Source organism: Acomys russatus, chromosome 5 (genome assembly GCF_903995435.1).
Source record: "Acomys russatus chromosome 5, mAcoRus1.1, whole genome shotgun sequence".
Taxonomy (NCBI): Eukaryota; Metazoa; Chordata; class Mammalia; order Rodentia; family Muridae; genus Acomys; species Acomys russatus.
Genome location: NC_067141.1, coordinates 66,775,258 through 66,790,223, shown reverse-complemented (window position 1 = coordinate 66,790,223; position 14,966 = coordinate 66,775,258). Strand labels below are relative to the sequence as shown.

The window sequence follows — 14,966 nt, the reverse complement described above, 5'->3', positions numbered from 1 at the left end:
TTATCTGGACTGCCAGTATCCTCTTCACTCTGCCAGGGGGAAGTGATCAATGAGTGGGCACCAGAGTCCACATCAGAGGGGGCCCCTACTCCCCATATAACGGGACCCACAAGGAGACTGTGCTGCCTATCTATTACATCTGAGCAAGGGGTCTAGGTCCTCACCATGCATGATCCTTGGTGCATCAGTCTCTGCAACACCACCACCCACCCGACTCCCAGCCCCGATATGTTGGCTCCATTGGTCTCCTTGTGATGCTCCTGTCCCCTCCAGGTCCTTCTGTCCCTCAACTCTTCAATAGGATTCCCTGCGCTCCACCCCAAAGTTTGGCTGTGAGTCTCAGCATTTGCCTTGATTGCCCCGCTGGGTGGAGTCTTTCAGAGGGCCTCGATGGTAGGTTCCCCTCCTGTTCCTTCTCTTTAACCACTTCCATAGTCTATTCTATTTGCCCTTCTGAATGAAAACTGAGCATCCCCTAGGGTCCTCCTTGTTATTTAGCGTCTTAAGGTCTGTGTATTGTAGTGTGATTATCCTGTATTATTTGGCTAATGTCTGCTTATAAGTGAGTATATACCATACATGTCTTTCTGGTTCTGGTTTACCTCACCCAGGATGATCATTCCTAGTTCCACGCATTTGCCTGCAAATTTCAAGATGTCCTTGTTTTTAATAGCTGAGTAGTAGTCCATTGTGTAAATGTACCACAGTTTCATTATCCATTCTTTGGTTGAGGGGCATCTAGGTTGTTTCCAGAGTCTGGCTATTACAGATAAGGCTGCTATGAACATAGTTGAGCAAATATCCTTGTTGTGTGGTGGAATATCTTTTGGGTATATGCCCAGGAGTGGTATAGCTGGGTCTTGAGGTAGAACTACTCCCAATTTTCTAAGAAAGTGCCAGATTGCTTTCTAAAGTGGTTGTACAAGTTTGCACTCCCACCAGCAATGGAAAAGTGTTCCTCTTTCTCTGCATTCTCCCCAGTATGTGCTGTGACTTGAGTTTTTGATCTTAGCCATTCTGATGGGTGTAAGATGGAATTTTGTTTTGAGTTGCATTTTCCTGATGACTAGGGGAGTTGAGCATTTCAAGTATTTCTCGGCCATTCAATATTCTTTTGTTGAGAATTCTCTGATTAGCTCTGTGCCCCATTTTTAATTGGATTATTTGGTTTGGTGGTGTTTAATTTCTTGAGTTCTTTATATATTTTGGATACTAGCCCTTTGTTGGGTATAGGGTTGGTGAAGATCTTCTCCCCAGTCTGTAGGTTGTCGTTTGTTTTGTTGGCAGTGTCCTTTGCCTTACAGAAGCTTTTCAATTTCATGATTGAATTTATTAATTGTTGATCTTAGAGCCTGAGCTTTTGGTGTTCTGTTTAGGGAGTTGTCTCCTGTGCCAATAAGCTCAAGGCTTTTCCCCACTTTTTCTTCTAATAGATTTAGTGTCTCTGGCTTTATATTGAGCTCTTTAATCTACTTGGACTTGAGTTTTATGCAGGATGATAAATATGGATCTACTTGCACTTACACATAGACATCCAGTTAGACCAGCACCATTTGTTGAAGATGCTATCTTTTTTCCATTATATGGTTTTGGCTTCTTTGTCAAAAATCAAGTGTCCATAGGTTGGTGTAACTCTAACCAAGCAAGTGAAAGACTTGTATGGAAAAAAAAAACTTGAAGTCTCTGAAAAAAATAAATAGAAGAAGATATCAGAAGATGGAAAGATCTCCCATGTTCATGGATGAGTGGGATTAACAGTAAAAATGGCCATCTTACCAAAAGTAATCTACAGATTCAATACAATTCCCATCAAAATGCCAACACAATCTTTACAGACCTTGAAAGAACAATTCTCAACTTCATATGGAAAAACAAAAATCCCCAAATAGCTAAGGCAATCCTATACAATAAAAGATCTTCTGGAGGTATCTCCATCCCTGATCTCAAGCTGAACTATAGAGCAACAGTAATAAAAAACTGCACTGCACGGTACTGGCATAGAAACAGACTGGCGGATCAGTGGAATCGAATTGAAGACCCAGAAATAAATCCTTTTGGGGTTTTGCTTTGTTTGCTTTTTAATTAACAGTGGCTGAGTAGGAAAGAAAGAACTGGAGAAAAACAGAGAAGCCCAGAGGAGGAAAAAAGATTACACAGCAGGAGGGCAGAGAGGCAAGGGGATCAGGGGAGAAGAGCTGGCCCATCTTTCACCGGATTATTCTGTCAGCCTCCTTGCTAACAGGAAACATTTGAAGTGTTATGCAACCATTGAGCCCTTTGCACTTGGGATTCTGACTTGGCCTTCAGCTCACTGTGTTCTGTACTCTTGGGCAAGTTCCTGCTTCTAGTTTTCTTAGGGTGGGAAAGCAGGCCCTACCGTGACAGGGAAATAAATGAAACATTGGACTTGAGCAAGGGCAGTATGCAAAATTAATAGCTGTCTTGACATTTATTGATTCCAAACCTATTTGCCAAGGCGGAGCCACTCCAGCCAGCATCTACAGCCAAAGGTTCCCGCCCCCCCCCCTTTTGCCCACCCTCCCCCAACCCCCGCCTATAGGCTTATCCAGCCAGCCAATGGGCGCGGGTTCCCGGTCTCCCGGATACCTGTGTAAACTGTGGCTTCTTCGCGGGGCGCCTTAGCCCGACCCCCGCAGGACTGCGGAATAACGGCCGCAGCCCCGAGTGGACCAAGAGGGTGGGCATGGCGCAAGGCCGGGAGCGCGAAGATGTCTCCGCGCAGTTCGCCGGGTCCTCCCTGTCCGTGAGGTGCGGGGTTCAGGGCGTCAGGAAATCCCTACCCTCGACCCTCCACCCTTCGGTTCCTCGCTGCCGACTCTGCTTCTTTCTTCCCCACCCCCACTCCTCAATCCTCCCTGTGCAGCCTCTTCTGCCCAGGCCCTCGATCCCCTCACCGGATGACCGCCCCTCACTTTCCCACCCCCACCCCACCGCTACCCTGCGCTACAGGGCCGTCACCTGTTTGCCCAGTGTGTCTCTCCCCGCACCCATTGTCTCTGCATCCTCTTCCTGCGGCAGTTTTCCCCTGCGCAGTCAGACCCACAGCCTGCAGCCCATTCAGCTCTCCTGGTGATTCCCACCAGCGACGGACCTGTGGGTCGGTCGCTTCCTTCTAACTTCCTTCCCTCCCTCTCACTCCGGATTTATGTGCACTGGCCCTAGGCCTCAGAAATCTGGAAGAGCTATAAAGCAAGCATTTCCTTTCCTTCCACGTTCTGGGGGTGGGATGTTGCCTGCGCATCCTCTGTCACTGCTGTCCACTTCCATTTCATGAGGGGGCACAAAATCTGTGTTCTTCACTCTCTTTCCTCCATTTTCAAATAAATCTTTAACATTTAAATAAAATAGAAATTTCCAACCCCCGCCCCCAATAGGATTTTCCTTATCTCAGACTTAACTTCCACCATCTACACACCACACAATCCTCACCTAAAATGTTCCTTTTATGTTCTAACCCCCTTGTTTCCACGGATTTAATATCCTTTTGTTTCATGCATGTGTGTATTTTTAGGTCTAAAACAGGCACATATTTTTTCATGTGTGCAAACTATGAAGCAACTTATGTGGCTTGCAACCACACGGCATACTGTCCTACTCAAAAGAGTGTTTGTTTGTTTAGTTGATTTTTGATTTAGCTGTTTTAGCTGTTTGGTTTAGTTGTTTAGTAGTTTTTCATTAGCTAAAAACAACAAAACAAACAAAAGTCAAGATAATAGGCCCGGAGGTATTGCAAGCTCCTTTTTTACCTACCGAGCCGTCTCACTAGCCCAAGACCTTTCAGTGTCTATAGTTCATTGCCTCACACTGGTCTCACAGAGAGCATGCGTGTCCATCTGCAACACAGCATCAGAAGGGGAGTCACACACGAAGCATGTATTTGAAGGATTGGAGCGGCTTTCTGGTTGCTGTGTTAAAAAGGGAGAGAGCAGGCAGTATGCTGACGGTGAGCTGTGTTTTCTCAAAGATGGGTGCAAGGATTCCCTAGTCAGAACATTCATTTTGCCAACGACCACACCATCTGCTACGCTTCTGGGAACTTCGTAATATTCATCAACCTCGACACCAAGAAGAAGACCGTCCTCCAGTGTATTAACGGGATTGTGGGCGTCGTGGCAGCGAACGTCCCTGGTGAGGTGGTGGCTTTCTCTGACCGCAGACTAAAACCCATCATCTACATATATAACTTTCCTGCACTGAGCAGAAAAAGCAAGTTAAAAGGTATCTGGGAGACCCTACCCCCACCCCAACCCCCACCCCCAGAACTGAACGGCTTTTATTTTGTTTTTCCAGTTAAGGTTTCTCTGTGTAGCCCCGGGTGTGGACTCACTCTCTACACCAAGCTGTCCTTGAACTTAGAGATCCACGTGCCTCTGCATCTCAAGGGCTGGGAATAAAGGGGGGCACCACCACACTAAAGGGGGGCACCACCACACCTGGGTACTGAAGAATTGTTTCATGTGAGCAAACCTTGCTAACGAAGGTGATTTGTGCTGGGAGGGGTTGTTTTAAACAGAAGCAGTCAAGCTGACCACTGCAGGTTTATCTGAGTATTTCTGACTCAACATGTGGTGTGCTTCCCCAGTCAACAATGGTACTGCCTCGGACACTGCCCCAGAGGGCAGAATTACCCTGCTGTGGTGGCACACACCTGTGGACCCAGAAACTTAGAGGCTGTACGGGGAAATTCATTTGAGCCCATGAGCTGGAGACCAGCCTAGGCAAGTTAGAAAGGAACAACCACTCCCTCAAAACATGCACATATTGGCTCCCAGCCTAGACCTACCAAACCAATACCCTAGTTTTAAACAAGATACCTCAGGTGATTCATGTATATTTTAAACTGTGAGAAACATAGGCTTAGAGAACTGACCTCTTCTGGGACAGTGTTTCTTCTTTCCTGATGAATTTTTTGTAATTCTAAGACACACAGATGCTTGTTTTACTAAGGACAAGTCTGAACCTCACTGGGTTCTTAACTACAAGATAGTGTCTAATGTTAAATTTGTGGTGATAATAGAGAAACATACACACACACACACACACACACACACACACACACACACACACGGTCACCTATTGTTTATATTACTATTGAATTATTCGCAGATACAGCTGACTTCCATAGGTCGAGGTTGCTGTTCACCCTGGGGAGCCTCTGTCTTATGATCCCTGCCTCGGTTTAATACACCCAGGATCTGAGTGTGGTGATTGCACACGTCTGCAATCTAGACTCTGGGAGGCTGAGGAAGCAGGATCCAGAGTGTAAGACCACGCTGAGCTAAAATCGAGAGCCTACCACAAATAAAACTAACAGTATAAGTCCCCACGTGGGTCTCTCAGGAAGCGTGTCCTTGATGGGGCCTGGGTTTCAGAACCACATGGGTCAAGCAGGGGTTTGGGTCCAGTCAGCACCATCGCTGTAGTTTGCATGTTATTCCTGCAGAACTTGGTCTGCATTCTCAGACTGAGGCACCTTACTGAAAACATGACCCAGTCATAAGTTGGGGATTGTTTGTGTGGACTGTAGCCAGGCTTCATGTTTAAGGTGTCCTCAGCTTAGCTTTGTGGCTCCAGCCCTGGCCAAGCAGTCTGAAGTAAATGCAAACCAGTAGACAACATCCATGTTGAATTTAAAAATCCCCAGAAGAAGTCACAATACAAACTGAAATAAATCATCAAGGATACCTGCCATCATCAATGTCATTTAGTACCAATCAGAAGGCCTAACCAATACGATAAAATATTTGACAAAAAACCTATAGCTGTGAGACAGAAGATTATAGGAGAGTCAGTAGTCTGCACCAACATCAATGATCGTTTGTAGCATGCTTTCCATCTGGGGGCTCTTTCTTTCTGTCAGGTTCATGGTTTGGGGGCTTATGATTGTCAGTGTGGAGAAATTGGTAGGCTCTCACTTGCTGATAGAGGCCTTCTGGGGCCACTAAGACTTAGAACTCGATTTAAGGAGATGCAGTGGTCTGAAGTATGGTCGTAGGTATGCGTATTGGCGTAATTGTAAAGACAAAACAGTCCACACCCTTGGTATATGAAAAGTGGCGAATATGTTAAAAATCAATGAAGGGTTATTATTCAAGCATTATAAGTCAAAGGTTTAAAGAAATATTAAGAACGTGACAAAATGCTTAATATAGTGTAAACACGAAAACCAATAGGATAGAGAACTTTGTGTGATCTAAATTATATATATATATATATATATATGCATATATATAGTTACTTTTAAAAGCTACATATTTATTTTGCTTTCTGACTCTGTACTTGGGCCTTCAACATTTTTACAATGATTTTCTACTCCTCAATAAGGAAAGCCTGCTTGATCCTGTCGCAGACACACTTGGCACACAGGGAACCTTCATTGGCCCTGCTGACGTGGGTCTTTACCTTAGGCAATCTCATAAGGACTTTGGGCCTCACAGCACAGAACCCCTTGCAATCTGCCTGGGCACACACCACATGTCGATTTAGGCTTTTCCCCCAACCTTCTTGATATACAGGTAAACAATCCTGTTGCCAAGGGTTCAAGGCAGCCTAGTTTTATTAGAGGTTGTATTGTAGGAGAGCCTGTGACAGTATGTCAAATGCTGGGCCATTCTGAGGGCACTGGAACCACTGAGGGCTTTCCATAGCTAAGAGCAAAGTTACATATACAGAAAGTCTATTTCCATGTATTTTTTCTATGTAAACATGCAGAAGAAACTAAGCATGATAGTGCATGCCTGGAATCCCAGCACTGGGGAGGAAAAGGTCATCCTCAGCTAAATCGTGGATCCAAGGCTAGCATTGGTTGGCTGCATGAGACTCCGTCTGAAAGAAAAAAAAAGGCAGAAAGAAACTTAACAAATTTAATGTTAGGGTCACAGAAATACATTTTTTTTTTCTGTCTAGGTTTTTAAAAACTCTCTTCAAAAATCGTATTTAAAATTTTTTGAATGCATAATAATATTTACAATATTATGTAACATATAGAACATTCTTGATATTAATGACGTTGATAGGACAGGGTCTGTAAAGAAAGGACATAAAATATTTGTGTTAAAAATCCCATCCCACAGAAAATTACCTTCTCGACAAATACATATTGTTTTCTTTGTTAGCTAGGCCATTCTAAACCAATTCAGTAGCAAAGGCACATTTTAGGGATATGCTATGGTCAGTTTAACGTGGGGAGACGGCTCAGCTGTTAAGAGCACATGCTGCTCCTGCAGAGGAGCCGATCCCAGGCTGATCTCAGCACCCACAAGTTCACAGCGCCTCAAACTCCAACAGAAGGAGACAGGACACCCTCTTCTGGCCTCTGCAGAGGTATGGCATACAGTCTGTCTGTCTCTCTCTCTCTCTCTCTCTCTCTCTCTCTCTCTCTCTCTCTCTCTCTCTCTCTCACACACACACACACACACACACACACACACACGCACACACACACACGCACAAAGTGTGAAAATGGAAACAGTCACTAAAATATTCAGAACAAGCAAACAGATGCAAGTACCAAGGCTGAGCTTGGGCCTGTGCAGCCACGCTAAACAAGAGGAAGTCAGTCAGCGATGTGAGACAGAGATAAACCAGTACCTCACTCAGCCTCCCCGGGACCCACCTGGTAAACATCTTATTGCCAAAAGCATTTAAAGCAGCCTTACATTTCTTCAGCTAGACATATAAAGAAAGTTCTTCTAAGGATCGGAAGAAACTGCGTAGAGGGCCAGATGTGGCCTAAAGATTCATAAATTCTTATTTATAATTTTTGCTTGATATACTAGCTAGAATTACGACACCCTCCCAAGATACTCAAAGCTTGAGGAACTGTTCTAATCCCAAGGTCTCATATTTATGAGCAGCTGAGGGGTCATTCGTTTAAATCAGGCAGGGACACTACAGTGCAGTTTGCTCAGTACTGCACCAAGGTCTAAAGACAAAGACCTAACGATCTTAAGGGGAAAAAAAAAATGGATCTTACTGAGTGTAGTGGAACAAGGCTGTAATCCTAGCACTTGGGAGACAGAGGCAGGGGGATCATGAATTTGAAGCTAACCTCAACTACATAGGAAAACCCTGTTTGAAAGAAAACAAGACAAAACCACCACCACCAAAGCCAACAAAAGCAGCCCTGAACTTTGCCCTCAGCTTTCTGACTGTAACCTTAGACTCTGGCCAGGAGGTCACCTACCTTAGAGGTGTGTGCCAGTCACCAGGAAAGGGCAGCATTCTGTGAGGCCATGAGTTCCATCTGGAGGTGACAGTCAAGTCCTTGTCATGGATTTTGTATTTCAGGCAACGTCCTCCTGGACTATACTTTACTGTGCTTCAGTTACTGTGGCACCTACCTGGCCAGCTACTCGTCTCTCCCGGAGTTTGAGCTGGCCCTCTGGTAAGTCGCAGCACCCCGAGGCTGTCCTCCAGGTTCCACTGGATTTTACCGAAGAGGAGACACACACACACACACACACACACACACACACACACACACACACGTACACACACAACCAAAAGGGAGACACACACACACATACACACACATATGCACATGCACACACACACACACACATACACACACACACAAACCAAATAAGGGAAGATTGAAAGAATGACATCCTAGTCACATGGTTCAATGTCATCTTTATGCTCAGGTGTGAAATCTGTTAGGACAAAAGCTGTGGCGGCTGAATTGCTGTGTTTCCTTAACCAGGGTGAAGAACACATTCTAAGTGCACGAAGTTCCATCTTTCCCTAGAGCGAAGTGGTCTTTTGAGTTGTTAGCATGGGTTTTCTGCCTGTGCTGCAATTAGCCTGGTTTGTGTATTCGAGCTCAGTTTAAAGTTAACAGTTCATGGCGGCCCTAGAGCAGTGTGTTCAGAGTGGCACATTCTAGCACACTGGCCAGCTGGGCAGAGAAACCTGTGGGTTAGACACAGCTGTGTCTGTGCTGAGTTCCTTCAAGTGGCCAGCTGTGTGTGTGTGTGTGTGTGGCATTCCCTGCCATCTGTAGCATAAACCTCTCTGGGCTTGGGATTTTTTGTTTGTTTGTTTGGTTTGGTTTTTCCAAGACAGGGTTTCTCTGTGTAGCCTTGATTGTCCTGGAACTCTCTTTGTAGACCAGGCTGGCCTCGAACTCACAGAGATCCAGCTGCCTCTGCCTCCCGAGTGCTGGGATTACAGGTGTGCGCCACCACAAAGTGCAAAATGTTCCTGGGATGATTGGGGCCGCTCTTTGAACACGATCATTTCTACACAAAAATCTAAGATCCCAGGTTCAGAGAGCCAAGCTTAACTTATGTACCACTTTACTTTACTTTGTGTTTTATTTTAGTGGTTATTTTGTCTGCATGTGGGTTCAGAGAATCCAACCCAGATCCCCTGAAAGAGCATTCAGTGCTCTTAACCAAGGAGCAATCAAAGGTTTGCACCTATACCAGCACCTGAGAGGCTGAGATAGGAGGATTGTGGTGACTTCAAGGCTAGCCTTGGCTACACAGTTTGAGTCAACCTGGGCTCCTGCTCTATAAACTATAAAACCCTAGGGAGGAAGGAGGAGGAAGAGGAAGGGAGGGAGCACTCTATTGAAGACACACACACACACACACACAATGCATGCACACATACACACTCATACATGCATGCACACATGCACACTCACACACTCAGCTTTTCTGACCTATAACCAGTATATACTGAACTGTTCATATGTAAAGTGTAAATCTGAGCTGGCACAAGGACCCTTGAAGCCAAATAGTCCCCTTATCCACAGTTGCTTTGTGCCTCCCAAAGCCTCGTCACTCTTCCTTGTCACACACGCTAACTCACCCTGCTTCTCATCCCAGTCAGCACAGGGGCCCTAACCGCTCTGCTCTGATTTGTCTGCTTTCATGTCCCTCCATGCATTGGAAACCTGCGGACGCTGTGTATCTCAACAGTTTTCTCTGCTGTTCCGTGAGACACATGTGCCCTGTAGTTGACATTTACTTATCTAGAGCATCTTTATATAAGGGTCATGATTCTTTTATGACAGCTGTCTTCACAATCCAAAGAACCTGCACATACACGAATAGGAGGAGGAGTCAGAACACCCACAGACAGCAGTTCCTGAGCCTGAACTAAAGAGGCGGGGGTGGTTAAATACTTGTAGTTGGCATACGAGAATAGTTTCTGTAAATCTCTGTGCCATAGCACTTGACCGAGCTATTCTCCAAGGTCAAGCAGTCACAGCACCAGCTGCTTTATAGCTAAACACTCCACCCTACAAAGCATGCTGGAGCCTGCTAATCAATATGCAAGGGCAGCAAGGTTTCATTTCTTTGAAGTGTCAGACATGGGTCAAAGCAAGGGACAGAGTCCACTTTTGTCAGGGAAAGCTAGTTGGAAAATGGCTCTCACATAAACAGCCAGCACCAGTGCTTTTTGTCCATGTTTGAGCTGTTTTATTCTTAAGCGACGTGTTGAATTGCTGGGCAGAGTTTAAGCCTGGGAGTATATTTCACAGCTTTCCATAATCTTAGGGACACAGGAGCAGGGATCAGGGGGTCTCCCATCTAACCCAGGAATTGAGGGAGGATGAGGGAAGGACTCCTGGGAAGGGAAAGGTGTTTAAATAGACCCTCATACTGGCTTTCTGAGATTACCATAACAAATGTCACAAATCAGGTGATATAATCAACAGAAATTCATTGTCTCAAGTTCTGGAGACCAGAATTCTGAGCTCTGGGTTCGGGCGGGCTTGGTTCCTTCTGTGGGCTATAAGTGAATCTGTTCAGTGCCTGGTCAAGTCCCACTGCTGCTTTGATGGCCAATTTCGATGTTCCTTTGCCTATAAACACACCACCCTGACCTCTGTCTTCATTCACACGGGAACATGCATCATCTCATAATGCCCCTGCCCGCCACACTCACACACACACACACACACACACACACACACACACACACACACACACACACACATACACACACACACACACTTTTAAAACTATGTAAGTGATTTTCAACTAGAGCCCAACCCTAATGACTGCATTTTGACTTGATTACCTCTATTAAAAATTCTATTTCCAAATAAGGTCATCTTCTGAAGATCGGGTCATCAATATATGAATTCTTCTCCCCATTAACCCATAGCAATACCTAAAATATAAGTAGGAATCAGCCTTAAGAAGGTGATGGTGAGCCGGGCGTGGTGGCGCACGCCTTTAATCCCAGCACTCGGGAGGCAGAAGCAGGTGAATAATTGTGAGTTCGAGGCCAGTCTGGTCTACAAAGTGAGTCCAGGATAGCCAAGGCTACACAGAGAAACCCTGTCTCAAAAAATCAAAAAATATAAACAATAAAAGAAGGAGATGGTGCCAAACAGAAGAGTGCTGAATGCAAAGACCACATGATGAGAGAACACTCATCAGGTGTGTGTGTGTGTGTGTGTTGTGTGTTGAGCCCCTAGATATCAGCCTGTCTCTACCTCTCCAGCTCTGGGATTACTAGCATATGATGTCATACCCAGCCTCTCTGTTTTAAGCTGGGTTCTGAGGCCTCTAACTCAGACCCTTGTGCTTCTAAGGCAGGCACTTTACAAAGTGAGCCATCGATGAGCTGCCTGCCCTGCATGTCAAATGTTTAGTTGAGAGATCACAATAAAAGGAACAAAGACTCGGCAGTGAGAGAAACACAGTGGGAGGCTAGCTCATGAGCAGCCTGATAATTGGTAGCCACTGTCTAAGTCGCCACAATTCTGAGAGTGAAAGCCCTTAATAATTAGCAAAGAGTAACAGGCTTACAGTGGGCTGCTCCTGGACTACCTACCTATAAGCCATGCTATAGGACACACCATTGTTTATCCTATAGGCAAAGAAAGGGAAGCTATGGAAAAGGAAGGAATAGTGGGGAGGTATCAAGGACGTGGGAAGAAGGAAGTTGAAGGATGCAATGGAGGAAGATGGGGTGGGGGAGGGACAAGCCGGCCTGAGGCTGATTAAGGAAGTGGAGATGCCCAGTGGGCACCTGATGCATCAGTTGAGGTTTGACTAACAGAAAGCCAGGTCACTGAGAGAAGCAGAGGTCAGGGCATGAGTTGGACAGTATTTCTTGCTGTCCTGTTGTTACATTATTGCTAGGGTGTTGCCCTCCTCGCTTACCTACAAATTTGGGGGGGATAGACTTCCTGATGAAAAGCAGGGATTCCAGGTTGCACATACCACCGCCACTTACACCCCACTGGCCAGTTTAGGCACAAGTCATGGCTAACTGCAATTTGGGGCAGTCATGTACCTGACTAAACTCCAGGGATTCTGATTCCCAAAAGGAGAAACAGGACTCACTATGTCTCTGCCACAGGTATCCAGGCCAGGATAGGAGGCCAGAGGCAAAGAGTGGGGACTAGTTAAATCGTCAGAGTCCTGAAAGTAGACAAGAACGCCCAGAGAAAGACCTAGAGGGACACCCATGAAAGCTACTGAGAAGAGAAACCCCAATAGGAACTCAAAAGGAGCAGCCATAGGGATGGGGGAGGAGGACGGGGAGGGGGAGGAGGAGGGGAAGGGAGGAAGGGGAGAAGGGAAGCATCTCTTGGTGAAGTGGGTTCTAGAGTACCTTACCCCAGAATCCAGAGTCTGAAGTAAAACCTCAAGGACTTGTTCTTCCACTGGAGCACAATGCTAAGGAGACAGGGGAGGGAGGAGCCACTGAGAGGGCACATTTATTTCTCGGCTGGCCATTGCTTGGCTCCTAGCACAGTTGACTGCTATGTCTTGAAGGTGGACTCTGGCGAAGGGAGGGGGAGGACTCAGTTTGTCAACTGGCTCCTCAGTGTTCCACTGCTTAGAGTTTTGACTCCTCTGTATTTTCAGGTTTATTGCTACCTGCTAGATTTTATACCAAGGGCCCACAGGAAGTCCTTGGGCACATGGAATCAGGTGAGGAGTAAAACATAGATGGATTGTGCCATAGGGAGTCAGTCAAAGAGAGTTGTCCACAGAATTGAAGAGCCCCTGTGCCAGTCGGAGAGTCAGTCAAGGCACCAGACACAACTGGGGCTGATGGGGATAATGGGGTGTCCCATAAACAATATATGACAGCAGAGGGTCAAGAGTTCTTCCAGAAGGTAGTTGTAAGCATACTGGGAATTAATCTGATTTGACAACAAGATTGGGGAATTGTCATGGACTGTCTCAGTCAGGTATAGGTCCTTGGGAACAGGAGTTCTCGAAGCGTCAGTGGGCAAAGATTAGGCGAGTGACAAACAGAGTCAAACACCAAGGAAGTTTGATCTGAGTGTATTTTGTAGGCAAGCAATCTAGATTTTTATACACATTTTTTGAAATGGGGAATACTTTGTGGTCACATTTTCTTTTCCCATGGAGTAGTTCCAAGGGAGTCAGTGAAGCAGTCAGGCATATACAGTACTAAGTACAGAATGCAAAGTAATAGTGTTGTCCTCATTCTCAAGTCATCATTGTTAACTCATTATTAGCTTGGTATCAGCATGCATGTGCCCTCTTTATCAAAGGTCAGTGCTCTCTCATTATGCCAAACATCTGTGTGGCAAGACAGTTTTTCCTTAGTTCTTCTTTTTATCTGAGCGTCACTATCTGGAGCTTTCTTAAACACTTTATTTGTAAGTCATAATATAAATTATTAACTGATGATTAATTCTTAACCATGTTTCTTTTAACAAGTGGAGCAGAACTTGATGGTGAACTCCAGGCCTGAATGGTCCTTGGGTGCAGTCCCATGTTAGGGAGTTTCACAGAAACGGTTTGTCATGTTTGAAAAGTTCTGATATGAGAGAAAAATTAAGACAGAATATGCCAACACAATGAGTAGTAAGGCTGCAATCAGTTACTCCTGGCAGGAACATCAGACCCATTCCAGGAGGCTCTCCCTGAGCAGGGGTCGTCACCTTGGGTTAGGCAGTAACATTTGTCACACAGACTCCACTGGAGGGGTCGTGACAGGGAATCCATCTGATTGCTTCTGTTTTCTTGTTGGAATTGAGACTCTTCACAAACACGAAGGAAGGAGTGGATGGCCTAAAGGCCTCAGGGGGCTGAAGAATATCTAAAGGTACTGTAGAGCGTGGGAAAGAGAACCACCCAGAGAGACAGGAGGGTGGAGGTCGCATCAGTGTGAGTTCACCAGGTGGTATCTGGGACTCCATACACCACTGGCACGCATGTTCTGTGATCCTTGTTCCTGTGCCCACAGAGACCTGGGCTCCCAGTTGTGTCTATCCGCGGTTGATAGGTTTGCCAGACACCAGAGGAAAGAAGTCAAAGGACCAAGGGATCCAGAGATTCCAGCAAGAGTCTAGTTGTGATGGACAAGGAGGTTGGGATGGATGGCAGGCCGAAGGCAGGGGCAGGGAGCAAGGCAAGTTCAGGAAACACTAGGTCCATTAACTAAGCACTGCTCTGCTGGTACCTAGGGTGTGTGTGTGTGTGTGTGTGTGTGTGTGTGTGTGTGTGTGTGTTTCCCATTCTTCTAGCATATGACTTAGCTGGCAGGATTGGAGGCTGTTTTTCCAATGGGCAAATCAAGTAGTCGACTTTAAAAGGATTTTTTTTTTTTTTTTTTTTTAAATTTCAGTAAGTGATCTATCTGTTGTCATTAGTGAAACAGGACACCCAGATTCACATGCGGTCCTCAGACACAGCACTTAGAGATTTAGATACAACACCTACTTTTCAGTGAGTGTGTTGATATTTCCATTTCCCAGGTTTGAGTGAATTACATTCAGATCAAAGAAAAAGGACAAAATAGTCCTGGTACAATAGTGCACTATTTAAATGTATATAGTATTTCATTTCTTAGAGGGATTCACTTAAATACAGTCACCTAAAACGTGCTATTTATGTCATAGGTTAAGTAAATTATATCACAAGCTTACCGTCCAGTAGATGGACATTGTCTTAATATTAGGCATCGTCCAGACATATTATTAAAACAAACTT

General features: G+C 45.4%; 1 protein-coding gene and 1 pseudogene across 1 annotated transcript in view; one reads left to right on the top strand and one right to left on the bottom strand.

Moving 5' to 3' along the window:
• Positions 1-2,604: 2,604 nt before the first annotated feature.
• Cfap43 (cilia and flagella associated protein 43) overlaps positions 2,605-14,966 on the top strand; it is an 86,928-nt gene continuing 74,566 nt past the window's right edge. Inside the window, exons 1-3 of the mRNA XM_051146755.1 lie at positions 2,605-2,769; positions 3,986-4,239; positions 8,311-8,407. Of these exons, the coding sequence (XP_051002712.1) occupies positions 2,705-2,769; positions 3,986-4,239; positions 8,311-8,407 (416 nt within the window). The 5' untranslated portion in view covers positions 2,605-2,704. The remainder of the gene's footprint in view (positions 2,770-3,985; positions 4,240-8,310; positions 8,408-14,966) is intronic.
• Positions 6,277-6,841, bottom strand: LOC127189694 (60S ribosomal protein L34-like; annotated as a pseudogene).